Source organism: Centropristis striata, chromosome 16 (assembly GCF_030273125.1).
Source record: "Centropristis striata isolate RG_2023a ecotype Rhode Island chromosome 16, C.striata_1.0, whole genome shotgun sequence".
In the NCBI taxonomy this organism is placed as follows: Eukaryota; Metazoa; Chordata; class Actinopteri; order Perciformes; family Serranidae; genus Centropristis; species Centropristis striata.
Window position 1 is genome coordinate 23,804,644 of NC_081532.1, and position 18,888 is coordinate 23,823,531.

Sequence of the window (18,888 nt, forward strand, 5' to 3'; positions counted from 1 at the left end):
CACAAACAGAACAAATAAAAGCATTAAAAGTGAAACAGACAGCAGCAGAACATTAAGATTCATGTTTATCAGTGTGAGGCTCAAAGATCCTGTGTTGGTGTGATGGCTCACTCAGCTTCAATCAGCTGCAGGAGACTAATGTTGAGTTCGGCGCCCCCTGTGGACAGGAGTGAGTTTTTCCATGAGCACCAGACTCCCTTTAGAAAACCTTTAGCTTTACTACAGCAGGTCTGATAGTCTGCCCCGCTCAGTCCTTGTTCTGGTTCTCCCCAGCCTGGTTCTCCAGCAGCTGGTGACGTTGTCTAGGGCGGAGACCTCCGTTTTCTAGTCAGAATGAGACCTCCTCTCTGTCTCCTGGTTCCTGGTTCTTGGTTCCTGGTCAGAGTGAGACCTCCTCTCTGTCTCCTGGTTCCTGGTTCCTGATCAGAGTGAGACCTCTTCGTGTTTGTCCTCTCTTTGTCTTGACGTGGCGCCGGTCCGTCGCCATGTTGTTTTGCTTCGTTGTCAGCAGCAGCGGTGAGTTACTGATTTACCTTCACACACACACACACACACACACACAAACAAACACACACACACAGACTCACTTACAGCCCGCAGACTCACCTGGACTCTGTCCGCTCACCTTAGTGCTCGCGGCTGCAGCTGTCAGCTGGTCGTGACGTAGCTGTTTACCTGCCGGAGAGCAGCTGTAAGCCGTTAGCTCCGAGGCTAACAGAACTCCACTCAGAAAACATCTGATTTAGTTTCTTCAGGTTCAGGTGAGACACACACACGCACGCACGCACGCCTGGTTCAGGCTGCAGACTTAATAGATGGACGCCATCAGCTGTGAAATATTCTTCATGTCAAACTAATACAAGTATTTTACTGCAGTACAGTCTTCACTGTGAGGTATTTCTACTCTGAGTGTGTATTTGTACTCAGAGTGTGTATTAGTATTTGGACTGTTCGGGGTTCAGGGTTGAAGGTTTCTTTCCTTAAATCCTGTGATTCTCTCACAGAGTCTGGTTGGGGCTGCAGGGTGGGGTCTCGGTGCAGGAATGTAACTGAGTACCAGTGGTGGAAAAAGTATTCAGATCCTTTACTTCAGTAAAAGTACTAATACTACACTGTGAAATTAATCCACTACAAGTCAAAGTCCTGCATTCAAAACGTACTGAAATAAAAGTACAAATGTATCAGCATCAAAAGGTACTTAAAGTATCAAAAGTAAAAGTACTCGTTATGCAGAATGGACCAATTTACAGTGTTATATTCTACATATTCCAAATATATTATTGGAATATTATTGATGCATTTACATTTTTTTTTATCAAGGGCTATGAGGGCTATCAGAGGCTATGATTCAAAATGGTCCTGCGGATGTCTTCAGGCCGTGATTTGTATCAAACCTGAGAACTTTGGAAAATATCTGAACACTTGTAGTGGAGTAACAGCAGTCCCTATGAGGAGTTTGTTAAAGTATGACACGTAGAAATGTTGAAAAATGGCCATACAAATCAAAATGGCAAAAAAACTTTGCAAAATTTTTGTTCGTCTGGAAGAGTTCTATATGCTTACCGAATTTTATAAATTTTGGTCAATCTTTAAGCTTAGGTAATAATGTGGGGGGCGCGAAAGAGCCAATTTGCCACGCCCATTCCTGGAACCCATATCAGATTGCTTTTTTCGCCAAGCCCGACAACTGTGCCAAATTTTGTTCGTTTTCGAGTAGCCCAAGCACCTCATTTTTGCCTCCAAAGTGATAAAATAAGAAAAAGAAGCAAGAAAAAGAATCCTTGTTGATACAACAGGTCCCTCACTGACTGAGTCAGTGCTCGGGATGTGAGTTTGTCCTGCAGGGGGCGCCAGAGACACACTGCTCTACATTAATTATTAAAATATAAATATTTTTCTCCCTCACAGTTTTTATCCTACGGTGTCTGGCCCCTCCCACCTCCCTGCGTTGCCATGGCGACCTTCCCGGAGTACATCTCTCAGAACGAGGATCGTGATGGCGTGCGGTTCAGCTGGAACGTCTGGCCGTCCAGCCGGCTGGAGGCGACCCGCATGGTTGTCCCCGTGGCAACGCTCTTCACGCCGCTCAGGGAGCGACCCGACCTGCCGCCGATCCAGTACGAACCGGTTCTCTGCAGCCGAGCAACCTGCCGCGCCGTGCTGAACCCACTGTGGTACACACATACACACACACACACACACACACACACACACACGCTCAGGGGTCAGAGGTCAGCTGTCTCACTCTCTCCTGTCTCCTGTGTCTCAGTCAGGTGGACTACAGAGCCAAACTGTGGGCCTGTAACTTCTGCTACCAGAGGAACCAGGTACAGTCAGGCCGATGCTCTTTATTTACTGTTTATGTTTATATTTACTGTTTGTTTACTATTTATGTTTATATTTATATTTCTAACTCTTTGTCCTGTTTCAGTTTCCTCCTTCGTACGCTGGAATCTCTGAAGTGAACCAACCAGCTGAACTACTGCCTCAGTTCTCCACCATAGAGTACGTCGTCCAGGTGAGACAGACAGAGAGACAGAAAGACAGACATAGAGACAAAGAGACAGACAGACAGACAGGTGTCAAACCCTCTGTGGTGTCTGTCCTCAGCGGGGTCCTCAGATGCCGCTGGTCTTCCTGTACGTGGTGGACACCTGTATGGAGGACGAGGACCTGCAGGCCCTGAAGGAGTCCCTGCAGATGTCCCTGTCTCTGCTGCCCCCCACCGCGCTGGTCGGCCTCATCACCTTCGGCCGAATGGTTCAGGTCCATGAGCTTGGCTGCGAGGGAATCTCCAAGAGCTACGTCTTCAGGGGGACCAAAGACCTGAACGCCAAGCAGCTGCAGGTATTAAAGGGACAGGGACCCAGTCTCAGGTGTCCTGGTCCGTCTCTGGTTCTGGTAGTTGTCGTGTTCTAACCGGCTGTGAACTGTTTGCAGGAGATGCTCGGTCTGACCAAGCCTGCAGCCGCTCAGGGACGAGGACCGCAACAGACCCAGCCGCCGCTGTCCAACAGGTCTGTCCCACCTTACACAGACACGAGGGGAGAGGAGGAATAACATGAATATAAATCTAAATATAGAACAATAAAATATGTATAATATATAAAATATATATATGAAGTAAACAAGATGTAGACAAGATATAAATGAGATTTAAACAAGATGATAACTAGATGTAAACGAGATATAAACAAGATGTAAACTGGATGTAAACGAGATCTAAAAGAGATTTAAACGAGATGCAAACAAGATGTAAACAAAATATAGACAAGATATGAACGCGATGTAGGCAACATGTAAACAAAATATAGACAAGATATGAACGAGATGTAGGCAAGATGTAAACGAGATGTAAATGAGATGCAAATGAGATGTAAACAAAATATAGACAAGATATAAATAATATGTAGACAAGATATAAACAAGATGTAAAGAAGATATAACGAGATATAAACAAGATTTAAAGAATATATAAAGAAGATATAACGAGATATAAATTAGATTTAAACAAGATATAAACGAGATGTGGTGAACATGATCAGACCAGGGAAACTCTACAGGGACGTCCTCAGGATGCAGAGACGTTCTCATATGGGCTTAAATTTGTCTCATTAATACCTGTAAACGCACAGAAGATGATCTACAAATAGTCCTTAATTTGCACACGTGTTTTGCTTTCCACAAATTCAAATTTCTAATTTGTAACTTGTATTTTGTTTTTTACAAATAATTGTGTATTTGTAAATATATTGTGTATTTGTAAATACCCAATTTTCCATTTGTAAAAACAAAAAAGACATTTGTAAAACTGAAAATTCTGTTTGTGAAGTGTGACTCTGCATTTGTGAATCATCAATCACACACACGCATCTCTTTCCGCAAAGACGCATTTTTGAGACGTTCTTGACAAGATCCTGCTGTTTCACCGGCTGCCGGTGTTTCAGCACCGGCAGCCCGCAAGGCAGGGCCGCAAAAAACGTTGCCGGTGTCCCTGTCTGAACTGTTTTTTGGAGCAGGCCATGTTGTCATAACTCGGTCAGTCTCAAAATGTCTCTTTCCTCTCTGCTTTGGTGCGCTGGCCGCGCAGGGTAATTAAACATTTCACCAAACGCGATAGTGTTATCATTGTTTTCATTTTATTTTCACGGTATAGCTCCTAATGTAATGTAGGGCAAGGAAAAATAGTTTTACTTATGTGTCATGGCTTTACCGCAAAATCGAAAGTTAAGTGTAAGTCCACCTTAAACGGAGTCCAAACAATCGCTCCATCAATGCATATTACAACACTGCCAATTACTGGTTGAGGAGGGCGGGCCATTTGTGAATCACTGTGTGTTTGCTAGCCTGGCTAACGCCAGACTAATCACAAATGAGATTAGTCTGGAAACCAGCCATTCATTTCTCCGTAGAGGAGGTGTGGTTTACGATCCTCCAGAACCGTTTATTGGACGCTAAGAATGTCTATCAAAAGCGTCTGTACGTAGCTCTTAGCCAATCGTATCAGTTATACCAGATGACATATGTAGAGTGACAGAAATGGATGTTTACATAGCCATAGCCACTAGCCCATCTCTACTTTGAGACTAAAATGCTCAATTGTGCTTCTGCAACATTTTTCTGCAGCATGTTCTGGCTCTGGCTGCTCACAGTCTACCGGCAGTGTTGGTATGTGTGTGTGTGTCTGTGAGAGAGTGTTGCTGCTGCTTTGCTTCTCCAGTTCTCGCTTTCTGGAAGATTATTTATTTTTACGCCTTATTCCCCCTCATGTCATTCAGCCACACACATCCACTGATTTTATGGGCAATAGACAAGCTGCTGTGGGTCTCTTGGCGGCTCTGCTGTTCCCCGGCTCTTACTGTCGCTCTAAACTATTTAAAACGCAGTCAGCTAGATAGAAAGAGAGTCATGCGTCTGCTGCAGCCATGTTGGATCCGTAACAAAACTACAAGCTTCCATCTGTCCCTCCCCGTTCTGTGATTGGATCCCTAAAACAGGTCTAAGAAACGGGCAAGGTTTCCAGACCCTTTCGCAGTTCAAAATGAAATCGAGCGCACAAGGCAGTATGGGTATACCCAGGCTAGTGTGTTTGTGGATTCTCTCGACAAGAACGTCTCAAAAATACGTCATTGAGGAAAGAGATGCGTGTGTGTGATTGGCGATCCACAAATGCAGAGTCACACTTCACAAGCAGAATTTTCAGTTTTACAAATGGCTTTTTTTTTTTTTTTACAAATTGAAAATTGGGTATTTACAAATACACAATATATTTACAAATACACACTTATTTGTAAAAAACAAAATACAAGTTACAAATTAGAAATTTGTATTGTGGATAGCAAAACACGTGTGCAAATCTCTGTGGGTTTACAGGTATTAATGAGACAAATTTAAGCCCAAATCCTCACACCACGTCCATTACTCACACACAGTGTCCCGCTCTGCGTCTTCAGGTTCCTGCAGCCGGTGCAGAAGATTGACATGAACCTGACCGACCTGCTGGGGGAGCTGCAGCGCGACCCATGGCCCGTCACGCAAGGCAAGAGGCCGCTGCGTTCGCTGGGCGTGGCCATGTCCATCGCTGTGGGCCTGCTGGAGGTGAGGGGGCAGGGCCTGGTGGGGGGGGGCGGAGCCTGGCCCTCTGCGGCACCTCCATGTCGTCATAATGAACCAGTGTGTTTTTACCCACAGTGCACCTTCCCCAACACCGGCGCCCGGGTCATGACCTTCATCGGCGGCCCAGCCACGCAGGGACCCGGCATGGTGGTTGGAGACGAGCTGAAGACCCCCATCAGGTCCTGGCACGACCTGGAGAAGGACAACGCCAAGTTCATGAAGAAGGCCACCAAGGTCCGTTACTCATATGTGTGTATATAGATGTTACTCATATATATTTAATGTGTTTTTAAAGTGTGTGTGTGTGTGTGTGTGTGTGTGTGTGTGTGTGTGTGTGTGTGTTGCAGCACTATGAGTCTTTGGCTAACAGAGCGTCCACTAACGGACACATCATAGATATCTATGCCTGCGCTCTGGATCAGACCGGACTGCTGGAGATGAAGTGCTGCGCCAACTACACCGGGTACACACACACACACACACACACACACACACACACACACACACACACACACACACACACACACACACACACACACACACACACACACGCACACACGCGCGAACTGATCAGAATCGCTTTTTTGTCAGAAACCTGATTTCTGAATATATTTTATATACTCCACCTGTCCACGAGTCTCACTTGTGTGTGATGTCACTGTGTGTGTGTGATGTCACTGCAGGGGCTACATGGTGATGGCGGACTCCTTCAACACGTCTCTGTTCAAACAAACTTTCCAGAGAGTTTTCACCAAAGACGTGCAGGGATCCTTCAAGATGGCCTTCGCTGCCACGCTGGAGGTCAAGGTACCAACTGCAGATCAGTCAGCTGATCGGTCAGCTGATCGGTCAGCTGTGATAATAAACACTTTACCATCGTTTTGTTTCAGACGTCCAGAGAGATCAAAATTTCTGGAGCGATTGGACCCTGCGTGTCTCTGAACGCTAAAGGACCCTGTGTCTCTGAGAACGTATGTACTCTCAGTATTTCTGCAGTACTACAACTTATACTGCAGTACAACAGTTTATACTGCAGTACTCAGTATTATTCAGCTGTACTCTGTGTGTTTCAGGAGATTGGAACAGGAGGGACGTGTCAGTGGAAGATCTGCGGTTTGGATCCGACCACGACGCTGGCGCTTTACTACGAGGTTGTTAACCAGGTACGGCTACAGGTCAACAAAATAAAAGCACCAGCTCAGGCCAATAAAATAAAAGCGCCATCTCGGGTTAACAAAAAAAAAAAGCACCAGCTCAGACCAACTAAATAAAAGCACCAGATCGGGTCAACAAAACAAAAGCACCAGCACATGCCAACAAAATAAAAGCACTAGCTTGGGCCTCCAAAATAAAAGCACCAGCACACGCCAACAAAATAAAAGCACCAGCTTGGGTCTCCAAAATAAAAGCAGCAGCACACGCTAACAAAATAAAAGCACTAGCTCAGCTTGACAAAATAGAAGCACCAGCTCAGGCCAACAAAGTAAAAGCACTAGCTTGAGTCAACAAAATAAAAGCACTAGCTTGGGTCAACAAATTAAAAACACAAGCTTAGGCCAACAAAGTAAAAGCACTAGCTCAGGTCAGCAAAATAAAAGCACCAGCTCAGGCCAACAAAATAAAAGCACTAGCTCGGGTCAACAAAATAAAAGCACTAGCTCGGGTCAACAAAATAAAAGCACTAGCTCACACTTGATTTGAGTTTTCAAGAATCAACTTGAGTTGATTTTCCCATTGTAGAAAAACAACCAATCACAGCTTCAGTCAGGTTTTTCATTATTTATTATTTGTGGATCTAAAGTTCACTGATGGAGGGGAGAAACCTGAAAACACCGCATAACAAGAGAAATAAGAACACAGAAGTTTGATTTATTATTATTATTATTATTATTATTATTATTCAACCAGACAGTAAAACTCTCGTCACATTCAACTCTCAGCCTCTCGTACACAACCAGAACAGTTTCCTCTCTGATGGAGTTCAATCTTCAGTCTGACAGGATCTGAAAGGTTTGACCAGATGATGGCGCCAGAGGACAGAAATCCTACAGATTCATGTTGAGATGTTTCATCACAGAAACATCAAGACTTCAGTCTGCAAACAAAGTCTGAAAACTTTTTACTGGATTTAAAATGTTCCAAAAACCGTTTAAATCAAGGTGCACAGTGCACTCTGCTTAGTGTCTTTGAGTATCTCCGAGTGTCTCCGAGCGTCTCCGTGGGTCGCCAAGTGTCTCCCAGTGTCTGTGTGTCTCTGAGTGTCTCTGCGGGGCTGATCACGGGGGGGTCGGTGTTTTCGGTGAGGATGGTGGCCGTGTTGCTACCGTTGTCGTGGTCGTTGTGCTGATCCGATTGGCTGAGTCCAGGCGGAGGGCGGAGCTCTGTGGGCGGGACTCCAGCGGTGTCCCGGAGCACGAACACATCTGGATGAACCGGCGAAGGCTGCGGCGCACCGCAGCCCGGTACCTGCTGAGACACAAAGACACAAACACACAGGAGTTACATTTCCATCAAAACGAGCCAAGCTCACCTTCACCGTCAGGACGTCTCTCACCTCTGGGTCAGGCAGGTGATCCACGGGTTCAGGGCGCCGCTGGTCAGGACCAGCCACACAGAGAGCGCCGAGGCCACCGCCGGACTCTGCTTACTGCTGAATGTCTCGTATAGACACACGGAGATGTAGGGCAGCCAGCACACCAGCAGACTCCCTGAGGACACACAGGACACTTCACAGTCGAGAACCAGAACCAGACGGACCAGAGCAGAACCAGAACCACAACCAGATGGACCACCACAGGAACTACAACCACAATCAGAACCAGACAGTCCACCAGCAGACTCCCTGAGGACACACAGGAGACTTCACAGTCCAGAACCAGAACCAGACGGACCACCAGCAGGGGTCTGAGGACTAGTTGCAGAGATTCGGGGACTAGTTGCAGGTCTGAGGACTGGTTGCTGATGTGGTCAGCTGTGTGGTGGTTCATGTGGTGACCTTTGACCCTGACTGCCTGTGTGATGAAGGTAAACAGCAGCAGGCGGTCGCACCATGGTAACAGCTCAGAGGATCAGATGACAGCATGAAGTCTTTGAGGTTTTATGACCTCAGAGTCACATTATCAGAACAAACAGAGCAGAGAGTTGCAGCTGTCAACAGAATAACGTTATATATATTATATTATATGTGTTATATATATATATATATATATATATATATATATATATATATATATTATATTATATATATTATATTGTATTATATTAATGTAAACATCCTGGAAGCAGCTGGTCAAACTTTAATGAACGTTTTCACAGCAACTCCATCAATTGACTCCTTTTGGATAAAACCAAGTCAGGATGTGTTCCAGTTTTCAGCGTGTGGACAAAACTCACCTGATGTGGTCACCATGACGACGGAGCTCCTCAGGTAGTTGTTGGCGGGGACATAGTAGCAGTGCAGCTCGTTGCACATGAACGTTCCCCGCCTTGCCTGCTTCCTCGCCACATACACGATGTAGGCGTACAGACAGCACACGGCGAGGATCGGCGCCACCACGCCCAGCGACACCCACAGTGCCACGAAGTAGCGGTTCTCCGGCGTGAAGCTCGGGCAGCACAGGAAGCGTGACTCGCTGTAGGCGTAGCTGCCGACGCCCAGCAGCGGCAGGGCGGCGGTCAGCAGGCAGAGCGTCCAGACCAGGACCAGCACGGCCCGGCCCCGCCCTGCTGTCCACAGGCTGCCGTAGCTCAGAGCGAAGCAGATCTCTGTGAACTTGTCAACGGCGGTCCAGGCCAGTGAGTGCACGGACGCTGTCTGCAGCAGGAGCAGCAGGAAGCCGCTGCCCTGACAGAAGGCGCCCTCGCCGTGGCAGCACGACGGCCATGCCAGGCTGTTGTAGGCGCCGATCGGGACGGCAGAGAGTCCGAGGGCCAGGTCGCTGAGGCCAGCGCTCACGGCAAAGCCCAGTGTGTCCGAACGAAGCTCCCGGTTCAGGAGCAGCACCAGCAGCAGGAGGGCATTCCCACAGACCGACGCCACGCCAGAAACCACCATCAGAGCGCCGTACAGCGTCCGCACGCTGTCCCCCATCTTCAGACAGACTCACAGGACTGGATAGACAACACCGGTCACATGGGACACGTGAGGACACACCGGACCGTCCAGAACCAGCAGGAACCCAAAAGTGTTGAGCTACAGTTCCTCAGTTCTCTACTAGATGGAGACTACACCACAGAGTCAGTACAGACTGAGACCAGCAGGTCCAGAGGGACACAGAGGGACACAGAGGGACACAGAGGACACAGAGGGACAAGGACAGACCCGATGGAGTCCAGTAGAGTCTGTGAGGAATCCAGCTGTGGTTTGATCCGTCAGAAGCTCCAGAACGTCAGATCTGTTGTTGTTGACTCGACCTACTGGACATTATTTATGGAGTCTTATTAGAGTCTCTCGGAGGATCCAGGTCCTAGAAACAGAACCACAGAAAGGTCAAAGGTCAACCACACACAGTCCAGTCTGACATAAATATCACAAAAATATATTTAAAAATCTGATCCGAGAGCGCCAGAGTCCGACCAGCCCCGAGAGCAGGAGGAGCTGCTGCTGCTGTGTGTGTGTGTGTGTGTGTGTGTGTGTGTGTGTGTGTGTGTGTGTGTGTGTGTCCTCTCATCATCATCTCACAGCAGGTGACTGACAGGAGCAGCACAGCAACGCTGCCTCTGGAGAGAGAGACACACACACACACACACACACACACACACGGATATTGGATGTTCAGGTTGTGTTTACATTAGAGATAACTGTGTGTGTCTGTGTGACTCTGTGTGTGTGTTTGTCTGTTAGTGTGTGTCTGTGTGTGTGTGTGTGTGTGCGCGTGCGCCTCAGGTAATGACAGGTGTGCAGGTGTGTAATCATCTTCATCCTCAGCTCACGTTGGGTTCATGTGTGAGGCAGCAGCCAGTCAGAGTGCAGTATTCTGTTTGGTGAGCAGGTGACGTCAGTTACTGAAGATGATTATGCTGCTTCATGGAACCATAACAACAATAATAATAATAATAATCATAATAATAATAATAATTATTATTATTGTAGTAATAATAATACAAGTAATAATAATAATAATAATGGTAATAGTAATAATTGGAATAATAACAATAATAATAATGACAATAATAATAATAACAGATTGTTGAAGGATGAATTTAACTCTAAAACATATTGAGGTTTTTAACAGATACATTTAAAAAAATATCCAGTTTGGTCATTTTATTTATTTATGTTCAAATGAAATGAATGAAATTTAGCAAAGTCACAATAAACAAGATAACAAGACCAAACAAATATTTCTTATGTGTTTCTGTCACGTGCAGTGAACTCACAGCGCCACCCTAAGGCTGACTGACGCCTCTGCAGTAAAAGTCATTATAAATCCACCATTTAATGAGTTGTAATGTTGAGAGGAGGTGTTGTGATGTGGAGATATGAGCTGCTTGCGTTCTCTCTGAAACAATGAAGAAAAGTCCTTTATGCATTTGAAGTGTTTTATTATTGATATTATTTTATGTAAACAGCCTGAACACATTCTAAACCCCAGATTATTGATTGATAAATAATGTGCAGTCCTGATGTTTCCAGCTGTTGTGTGTGTGTGTGTGTGTGTGTGTTGCAGCACAACGCTCCCATCCCTCAGGGCGGCCGCGGGGCGATCCAGTTCGTCACTCAGTACCAACACGCATCAGGACAGAGACGCATCAGAGTCACCACCACCGCCAGGAAGTATGCACACACACACACACACACACACACACACACACACACACACAAACACAAAAGACACACACAAAGACACAGACTGCTTCTGTTGATAGAATGGAGAATAACAAAAAAGACTTCTCCTCTCCTCTTCTTCTCTCTCCTCCTCTCTCTTCCTCCTCCTCCTACTATCCTCTCATCCTCTCTTCCTCCTCCTCCTCCTCCTCCTCCAGCTGGGCAGATGCTCAGACTCAGATACAGAACATCGCGGCGTCCTTCGACCAGGAGGCGGCAGCTATCCTGATGGCGAGGCTGGCGGTGTACCGGGCAGAGACGGAGGAGGGTCCTGATGTCCTCAGATGGTTGGACAGACAGCTCATCAGACTGGTGCTACAGAAATTAAAATATAAGAAGAAATGATGATAATTCTTATAAGTAGGAGTAATAATGTGTAACAGCTATAAATTATAGTCAAGATCGTTGTTTTAATTTGAATCTTTCAGTGTCAGAAGTTTGGAGATTATCACAAAGACGATCCAAACTCCTTCAGGTTCTCTGAGACCTTCTCCCTGTACCCCCAGGTGACCACATCATAATACTGCTGCACATCATAATACTGCTGCACATCCATAATATATACTTGTTACCTGTTGCTGACGTGTTACTACCTGTGCTGTTGTTTTTTTCCAGTTCATGTTCCACTTGCGGCGCTCTCCGTTCCTGCAGGTGTTCAACAACAGTCCAGATGAGAGTTCTTATTACAGACATCAGTTCAACAGACAGGACCTGACACAGGCTCTCATCATGATCCAACCTGTGCTCTACGCTTACTCATTCAATGGACCACCTGAGGTATTTATACACCTGCACAAAGACCTGTACACACCTGTATATACACTTGCACATAGAACTGCACATAGAACTGCGCACACCTGCACATAGACCCGCACATAGACCTGTACACACCTGCACATAGACCTGTACACACCTGCACATTGATATGTACATAGACCTTCACATAGACCCACACATAGACCTGCACATAGACCCGTGCATAGACCTGTACACACCTGCACATAGACCCGCACATAGACCCGCACATAGACCCACACAAAGACCCACACATAGACCTGCACATAGACCCACACATAGACCTGCACATAGACCCACACATAGACCCACACATAGACCTGCACATAGACCTGTACACACCTGCACATTGATATGTACAGTAGTGTTCAAAATAGTAGCAGTCCAATGTGACTAACCAAATTAATCCAGTTTTTAGTATATTTTTTATTGCTACATGGCAAACAAGGAGGTGCAGTAGATTCTCAGAAAACCAACAAGACCCAGCATTTGTGATATGCACACTCTCAAGGCTGTGCAATTGGGCAATTAGTTAAAAGGGGTGTGTTAAAAAAATAGAAGTATGGCATTCAATCAGTGAGGTCATCAATTTTGTGAAAAAACAGGTGTGAATCAGAAGGGGCTTCACCACTGCCGTTTTGTAAGCAGTGGGGAAGACACCCGTCTGAAGAGAGCAATTCACAACATTTAAAATCTGTTCCCTCAAAGAAAGCATAAAATGATTTTCAGAGCAATGTGGGAATAGGATCTAAAAGGCAGGTTGTTGGGTTTACTTGGGAGAAAACTCAACCAAGTGTCCTTGCATCAACCAGGGCAAAACTCTCCAGTGTTTCCTCAGATTAGAGTGATGCTTCAGGTGTGTAAAAAAATATATTCTGGGATAAAAGACTGTATCTGATACCATCGATCTTACTTCTGAAGTGGTCTGCAAAGTCCTCACAGAGGGCCTCTGATGGTGTCATGTGAGCTTTATTAAAACTGGTGTTGGTTAAAAGATCGAAGGTGGAGAAAAGAAACCTGGGGTTGTTTTTATTGTCTGTGATGAGTTTCGAGAAATGGGAAATTCTTGCTTGTTTGACTGCGTTATTGTAAGTTTTGAGTTGTTCTCGTAGTATTTCATGATGAACTGTCAATTTCGTTTTTCTCCACCTTCTCTCTGCACTCCTGCAATTTCTTTTTAGTTTTTTGATGTTATCGGTTCTCCACGGTGGTACAGGTTTTGTTTTTACAGTTTTAGTTAAAAGTGGAGCCACTGAGTCCAGTGTTGTTTTCAGTTTGGAGTTAAAATTGTCAACAATAAAATCACAGGGTGCAGGTAAAACCTCAGCAGGGGTGCTCTGTAAAATCTCGATAAAATTTGCAGCCACTTCACAAGTTAGGTAGCGTTTCCTCACCGTCCTCACCGGGGCCTCCTGAGGGTTAAAACTGGTGATGTTAAAATACACACAGTAGTGGTCAGACACAGCCAGGTCCACAACAGAGGACACACCAGCGGACAGGCCGGAGGTTATGACCAGGTCCAGGGTGTGTCCTCTGTTGTGAGTCAGCTGTGCGACGTGCTGTTTAAAATCTAGGCAACATAAAAGGTTTAAAAATTCTCTGGACATGGCGTCCAAGATTTTGTCAATATGTAGATTAAAATCACTCTGTTATTATCGGTGTGTATGATTGATAAAATTTCAGAAAATTCACTGATGAAAGAGGAAGAATATTGGGGTGGTCTGTAAACTGTGATGCAGATAATCTGAGGGCTGCTAAAAACAAAGGCGTGATTTTCAAATGATGTGTAACTGTTAAAAGAAACCTCTTTTGAGTTCAGCGTTTCTTTTAAAAGTGACACAGTACCGCCTCCCCTCCTAAACCCCCTTGTGAAAAATAAAAAATAAAAATTAGGTGGGCAGGCCTCAGTGAGAACAGCTGGTGCATCGGTGCCAAGCCATGTCTCTGTCAGTAGAAAGATGTCCAGGTTGTGATCTGTAATTAAGTCATTTATGATGAAGGTTTTGTTGGAGAGAGAGCGCACATTCAGCATGGCCAGATTAATGTTCGTGCCGAACGTGCGCTCACAAGGTGTGGTGATGGGGACCTGCAGGAGGCAGGTCAAGTTGCTCAGAACCTTATTGCGAGGGCGTGAGTGGCTGTTTGTGATTCTGACTGGAATGGGTAGGGGAGAAATAACAGAGTTTGGGCAGAGCAGTAGTAAGCCCGCCTCGCCACACGGGGGAGCTAGCTCTGTATGTGGGTGAGGGGGGGCTTGCCTGTGGTGACCTGCGCTGACCAGGTGCGGATGATTTGGGCATGAGGTGTGCGATAGTCAGTGCGAGGGAGAGGTCCAAACGGAGTAAAAGATAGTGGCTGTGTCCCAATGTCCTTCTTTTGCCCAAATTCCAAGGATGCATGTGTGTATCCTCCGTGCGTTTCGACTACCCATAAAGCATTGCAAACACCGGTCTACCAGGAGATTTAAAAATGCTGAGCATAGAAACAGCGATGCCGGCGGCGCAATATGCATTTAAATATATAAGTATTTTCAGTTTACACTGAATGTTATCACATAACTTACAAAACGTGTGTTCAAAGTCAAGCAAAAACATATACATAAACAAATGCCAGAATATTTAGCTAAAGATAATAAACGTCATTTTGATACATTGCCGGTTAAGTTAATTAATGCCGTCTCAGTCGCTAAAGTTATTGTTAATTGATTTATATGTGTCAGATGATGATGTACTATGTGCAACTATGCCATTCAGAAAGTTATACATTTCTTTATTGTGTTTACAGGGACCGAAAGTCCGTTATTATCCGTTATTGTTATTTATAAATAACTGTTATTGTACTGTACTGTAAAATAAAAAATAAAAAATCACAGAACATATTTCCATGATGAATTATGCTCCGCTGCTTTTATGAAACTAAGTAGCGGCCAAATTCATCCAGGATCAGTTAAATATTCAGGTTTAATCCACTTTGTGGCTTTTACTTACTAAATCGTGGAGATTCAACCTTAAGGCATCATCTTCCATTTTCACAAATATGTGTCACAGTGCTGATGCCAAAGACACATCAATGTCATGAACTGATTTTGAAATTGCGGCGCTGAATTTATTTATTTTTATTAAACAGATGAGAACAGATACTACACTTGATCTTAGCCAAAAGGCCGAGAGCGGCGCTGAATTAAAGCAGGACGTCCAATTATGCAATGAGGCACAGCTGCACACTCCGAAGGCTGTCCCATTTATGCGGTACATCAGTGAAAGGAAGGACTCTTGCCTCGCCTCCGGAGGACCCGACTCCGAAGGACCCGACTCCGAAGGAAGGATCCTTGACATTGGGACACAGCTATTGTCAGTGAGAGTCTGTGAACCTCTGCCGTTTGGATGGATACCATCAGGGCGGTAAAGAGATGGGCGTTTCCAGAAGAGATTAAAATTGTCAATAAAAGCTACGTTGCGGGCTGCACATGTTGATTTCAGCCAGGTATGGAGGCTCAGTGCGCGGCTAAAACAAGTGACACCTCGGCTGTGAGGAGGTATGGGTCCGCTGATAAAAACTTGCTTGCCGTGGGCCTCGAGGGAGTCAAGAAGTTTATTAAAATCCCGTTTGTACACACCTGTATGTTTCTGTTTGTGTTTCAGCCGGTCCTGTTGGACAGCAGCAGCATCCTGCCTGACAGAATCCTGCTGATGGACACTTTCTTCCAGATTCTCATCTACCACGGAGAGGTACACACACACACACACACACACACACAATGATTTGCTTTATAAAGCAGTTCCTTCACAATAAAATGCCTTTTATTTTCAGACATGAAAAGCGTCTGTGGCTCAGTTGGTAGATTGATCGTCCACTGATCGGATGGTCGGTGGTTTGATCCCCGACCATGGCAGCCTACATGTCGAAGTATCCTTGAGCAAGATACTAAACCCCAAATTTCTCCCGATGCTGCGTTCATCAGTGTGTGAATGAATTACCATTAGTGGCAGGTGGTACCGTTTAGGGTAGCCTCTGCCACCAGTATGAATGTGTGTGTGAATGGGTGAATGAGCGCAGTCTATAGTGTACAGCACTTTGAGTGGTCACGAAAGCGACGAGAAAAAGCGATATATAAGTGCAGGTCTATTTACCATTTACAAGTAAAATCATCTGTAGATTCTTCAAGACATGTTGATTATTCATAAAGTGTTGACTTAATGATTGGTATTTGTGTGTACGTTTTTATTATACTGAACTTTTGAGTCACTGCTCTCTGTCTGTCAGACTGTGGCTCAGTGGAGGAAGGCTGGTTATCAGGAGATGGCCGAGTATGAAAACTTCAGACACCTCCTTCAGGCTCCGGTGGACGACGCTCAGGAGCTGCTGCAGACTCGCTTCCCAATGCCCAGATACATCGACACAGAGCACGGAGGCAGCCAGGTGGGGGTGCTTACACAGACACATATACACAACTGTAGATGTACTTTACATTAATATGTGCACTGTTTACAGGATACATTTATTATTTTATTGTGTATTTATATGTGTTGATTTGTGAACAATGCCACAAACATTTTAGAAACTTAAATTAAAAAGACTTAAGACGTAGAATGGTAAATTTCATAATAAAAGTCATAATATAGTATGTTGTCAAATTTCATATTAAAAGTCATAGTATAGTATGTTGTCAAATTTCATAATAAAAGTCATAGTTAAGTATGTTGTCCAAATTTTATAATAAAAGTCATAGTAAAGTATGTCGTTAAAATTTCATAATAAAAGTCATAGTATAGTATCTTGTCAAAATGTCATAATAAAAGTCATAGCATGCGGTACAATACTATACTGAAACTGACTTTTATTTTGAAATTTGGACACCATGCTATAATAAAGTCAGACACTGTACATTAACTCATGTGGTATGTGTTTATATACACAGTATACATTAATACATCAACATGTACTTTCATAACCTGTATGTGTGATGATGTGTTCCAGGCTCGCTTCCTGTTGTCCAAAGTGAATCCTTCTCAGACCCACAACAACATGTACGCCTGGGGACAGGTGAGTCTGTGACCACTGACCTCTGACCCCCTGGGGCGTGCTGCTGTAAGACGTGTTATTTGTTTCCTTTGCAGGAGTCTGGAGCTCCCATCCTGACGGACGACGTCAGCCTGCAGGTGTTCATGGATCACCTGAAGAAACTGGCCGTGTCCAGCGCCGCCTGAGCTCACCTGCTGCCTCACCTGTCTGCCATATCTTTATATCTGCTGCCTGGCTTCCAGTGACAACCTGTCCATCAATTAAATAACAAGCATGTCAACCCTGTACACAAACTTTACATTACAACAGAAACTTTACATCACATATAGAAACTTTACATCACAACAGAAACTTTACATCACATACAGAAACTTAACATCATCAACAGAAACTTTACATCACATACAGAAACTTTACATCACCTACAGAAACTTTACATCACAGGTTAATATTTTAGAAATTAGAATAGTTTTTATGATACATTATATTTTTCAGATGATTTCATCTTGTAAGATATTCTCGTTGCAACATTTAAAAATGATCCAGTGAATAAACAATAAAGTACTTGAAGGTAAACTTCTATAAGGTATTAGAATCTACAAGAATCCAACACATTAAAACATCAAGTCTACTTTAATTATTTTATTATAATCATTATTATGAAGTCATGCAGCAGACTGACTGCAGTGATGAAGTTTCCAACTGATATAAATGCTTCTGGGAACAGGATGAAGATGTTTCATGTCGTCAGGGACAGAAAATATAAAATGTGTCTTTATATGATGATACGTTCCTCTGTAAGGTCTGATGTGACATTACATCCTCTCTGTTTACGACTGGTCAGAAAATCAACAAGAACAAGTAAACGACACAGTGTGGTGATGATCTGAACTCTGTGATCAGACTTATAGAAACATTGTTTGTTAATGATTCTGCTCTGTTGTTGAGTTTCTCTTTCAGCTGTTGAACACTAAAAGTCCTGCAGAAGGAACACACGTTCAGTGTTTATTGGTTCTTTATTCTCATGTTTCTAATAAAACTGTGGAGATGATCGCTGTGTGACTCTTGTTTTCTGCAAATATATAAAAACCGAGGCAAAGCTTTTATCAACAAATTCATCAGTGGTGCCTTCAAGGACTTAAGAAAACAAGTACTATACTATGACTTTTTTTTGTAAAATTTGAACAACATACTATAGCATGTTGATTTCTGTCAAAAATGTCAAATTTTAAAATGCCTAAAAATTCTTAAAATTGATCAATTATAGTCTGTTGTCAAATATAATATATCTATCTATACATATCATTCCATATGTGATTGTTGACTTCAGATTCCTGCTGTAATACAGCTGATCATTATTAGGCTGTGGAGCTCTGAGCCGTTTGTATGAATGAGGCCATCTGTTTAAACGTCTCTCCGTCCAGCTTCACAGGGAGTCTCAGACAAAGTCACTGATCACAATGGAAGAGGTTTTTTTTTTTTTTTTTTTTACTGTTTCTGATCTGACAGACATTGTTACCCTGAAACTCTCTGTTTCTGTTTCTTTATTGTTTTCCGATGATAAAACAGTTTTACTGACCTTCTGCTCAGTTTCAGATTGTATCATTGTGAGAAATGTTTTATGCTTG

At 44.2% G+C, this 18,888-nt stretch overlaps 2 protein-coding genes and 1 pseudogene across 5 annotated transcripts; 1 reads left to right on the plus strand and 2 right to left on the minus strand.

Annotated features, from left to right (window-relative positions):
- The first annotated feature begins 497 nt into the window (after positions 1-497).
- On the plus strand, positions 498-18,311 carry sec23a (Sec23 homolog A, coat complex II component). Of its 4 annotated transcripts, XM_059353398.1 has the most exons (21): positions 498-516; positions 631-761; positions 1,909-2,174; positions 2,270-2,327; positions 2,432-2,518; positions 2,611-2,847; positions 2,941-3,017; positions 5,454-5,598; positions 5,692-5,850; positions 5,964-6,079; positions 6,300-6,423; positions 6,507-6,587; positions 6,690-6,779; positions 11,286-11,392; positions 11,602-11,755; positions 11,872-11,949; positions 12,059-12,220; positions 15,880-15,966; positions 16,502-16,657; positions 17,216-17,281; positions 17,356-18,311. In XM_059353398.1, the coding sequence occupies exons 3-21, from the start codon at positions 1,954-1,956 to the stop codon at positions 17,443-17,445; spliced, it is 2,295 nt and encodes a 764-aa protein (XP_059209381.1). In that variant the 5' UTR covers positions 498-516; positions 631-761; positions 1,909-1,953; the 3' UTR covers positions 17,446-18,311. The 4 variants fall into 4 exon arrangements, with proteins under 4 accessions (XP_059209381.1, XP_059209382.1, XP_059209380.1 ...); XM_059353399.1 differs by lacking the exon at positions 631-761 and having other exon boundaries at positions 501-516; XM_059353397.1 differs by lacking the exon at positions 498-516 and having other exon boundaries at positions 547-761.
- LOC131988291 (adenosine receptor A3) lies at positions 6,814-10,269 on the minus strand. Its single transcript, XM_059353401.1, has 3 exons — positions 9,010-10,269; positions 8,171-8,324; positions 6,814-8,085 (listed from the first exon to the last, which is right to left on the minus strand). Exons 1-3 carry the CDS (start codon positions 9,704-9,706, stop codon positions 7,893-7,895), a joined length of 1,044 nt encoding a protein of 347 aa, XP_059209384.1. The 5' UTR covers positions 9,707-10,269; the 3' UTR covers positions 6,814-7,892.
- LOC131988843 (U2 spliceosomal RNA) lies at positions 15,212-15,415 on the minus strand (annotated as a pseudogene).
- Positions 18,312-18,888: the final 577 nt, after the last annotated feature.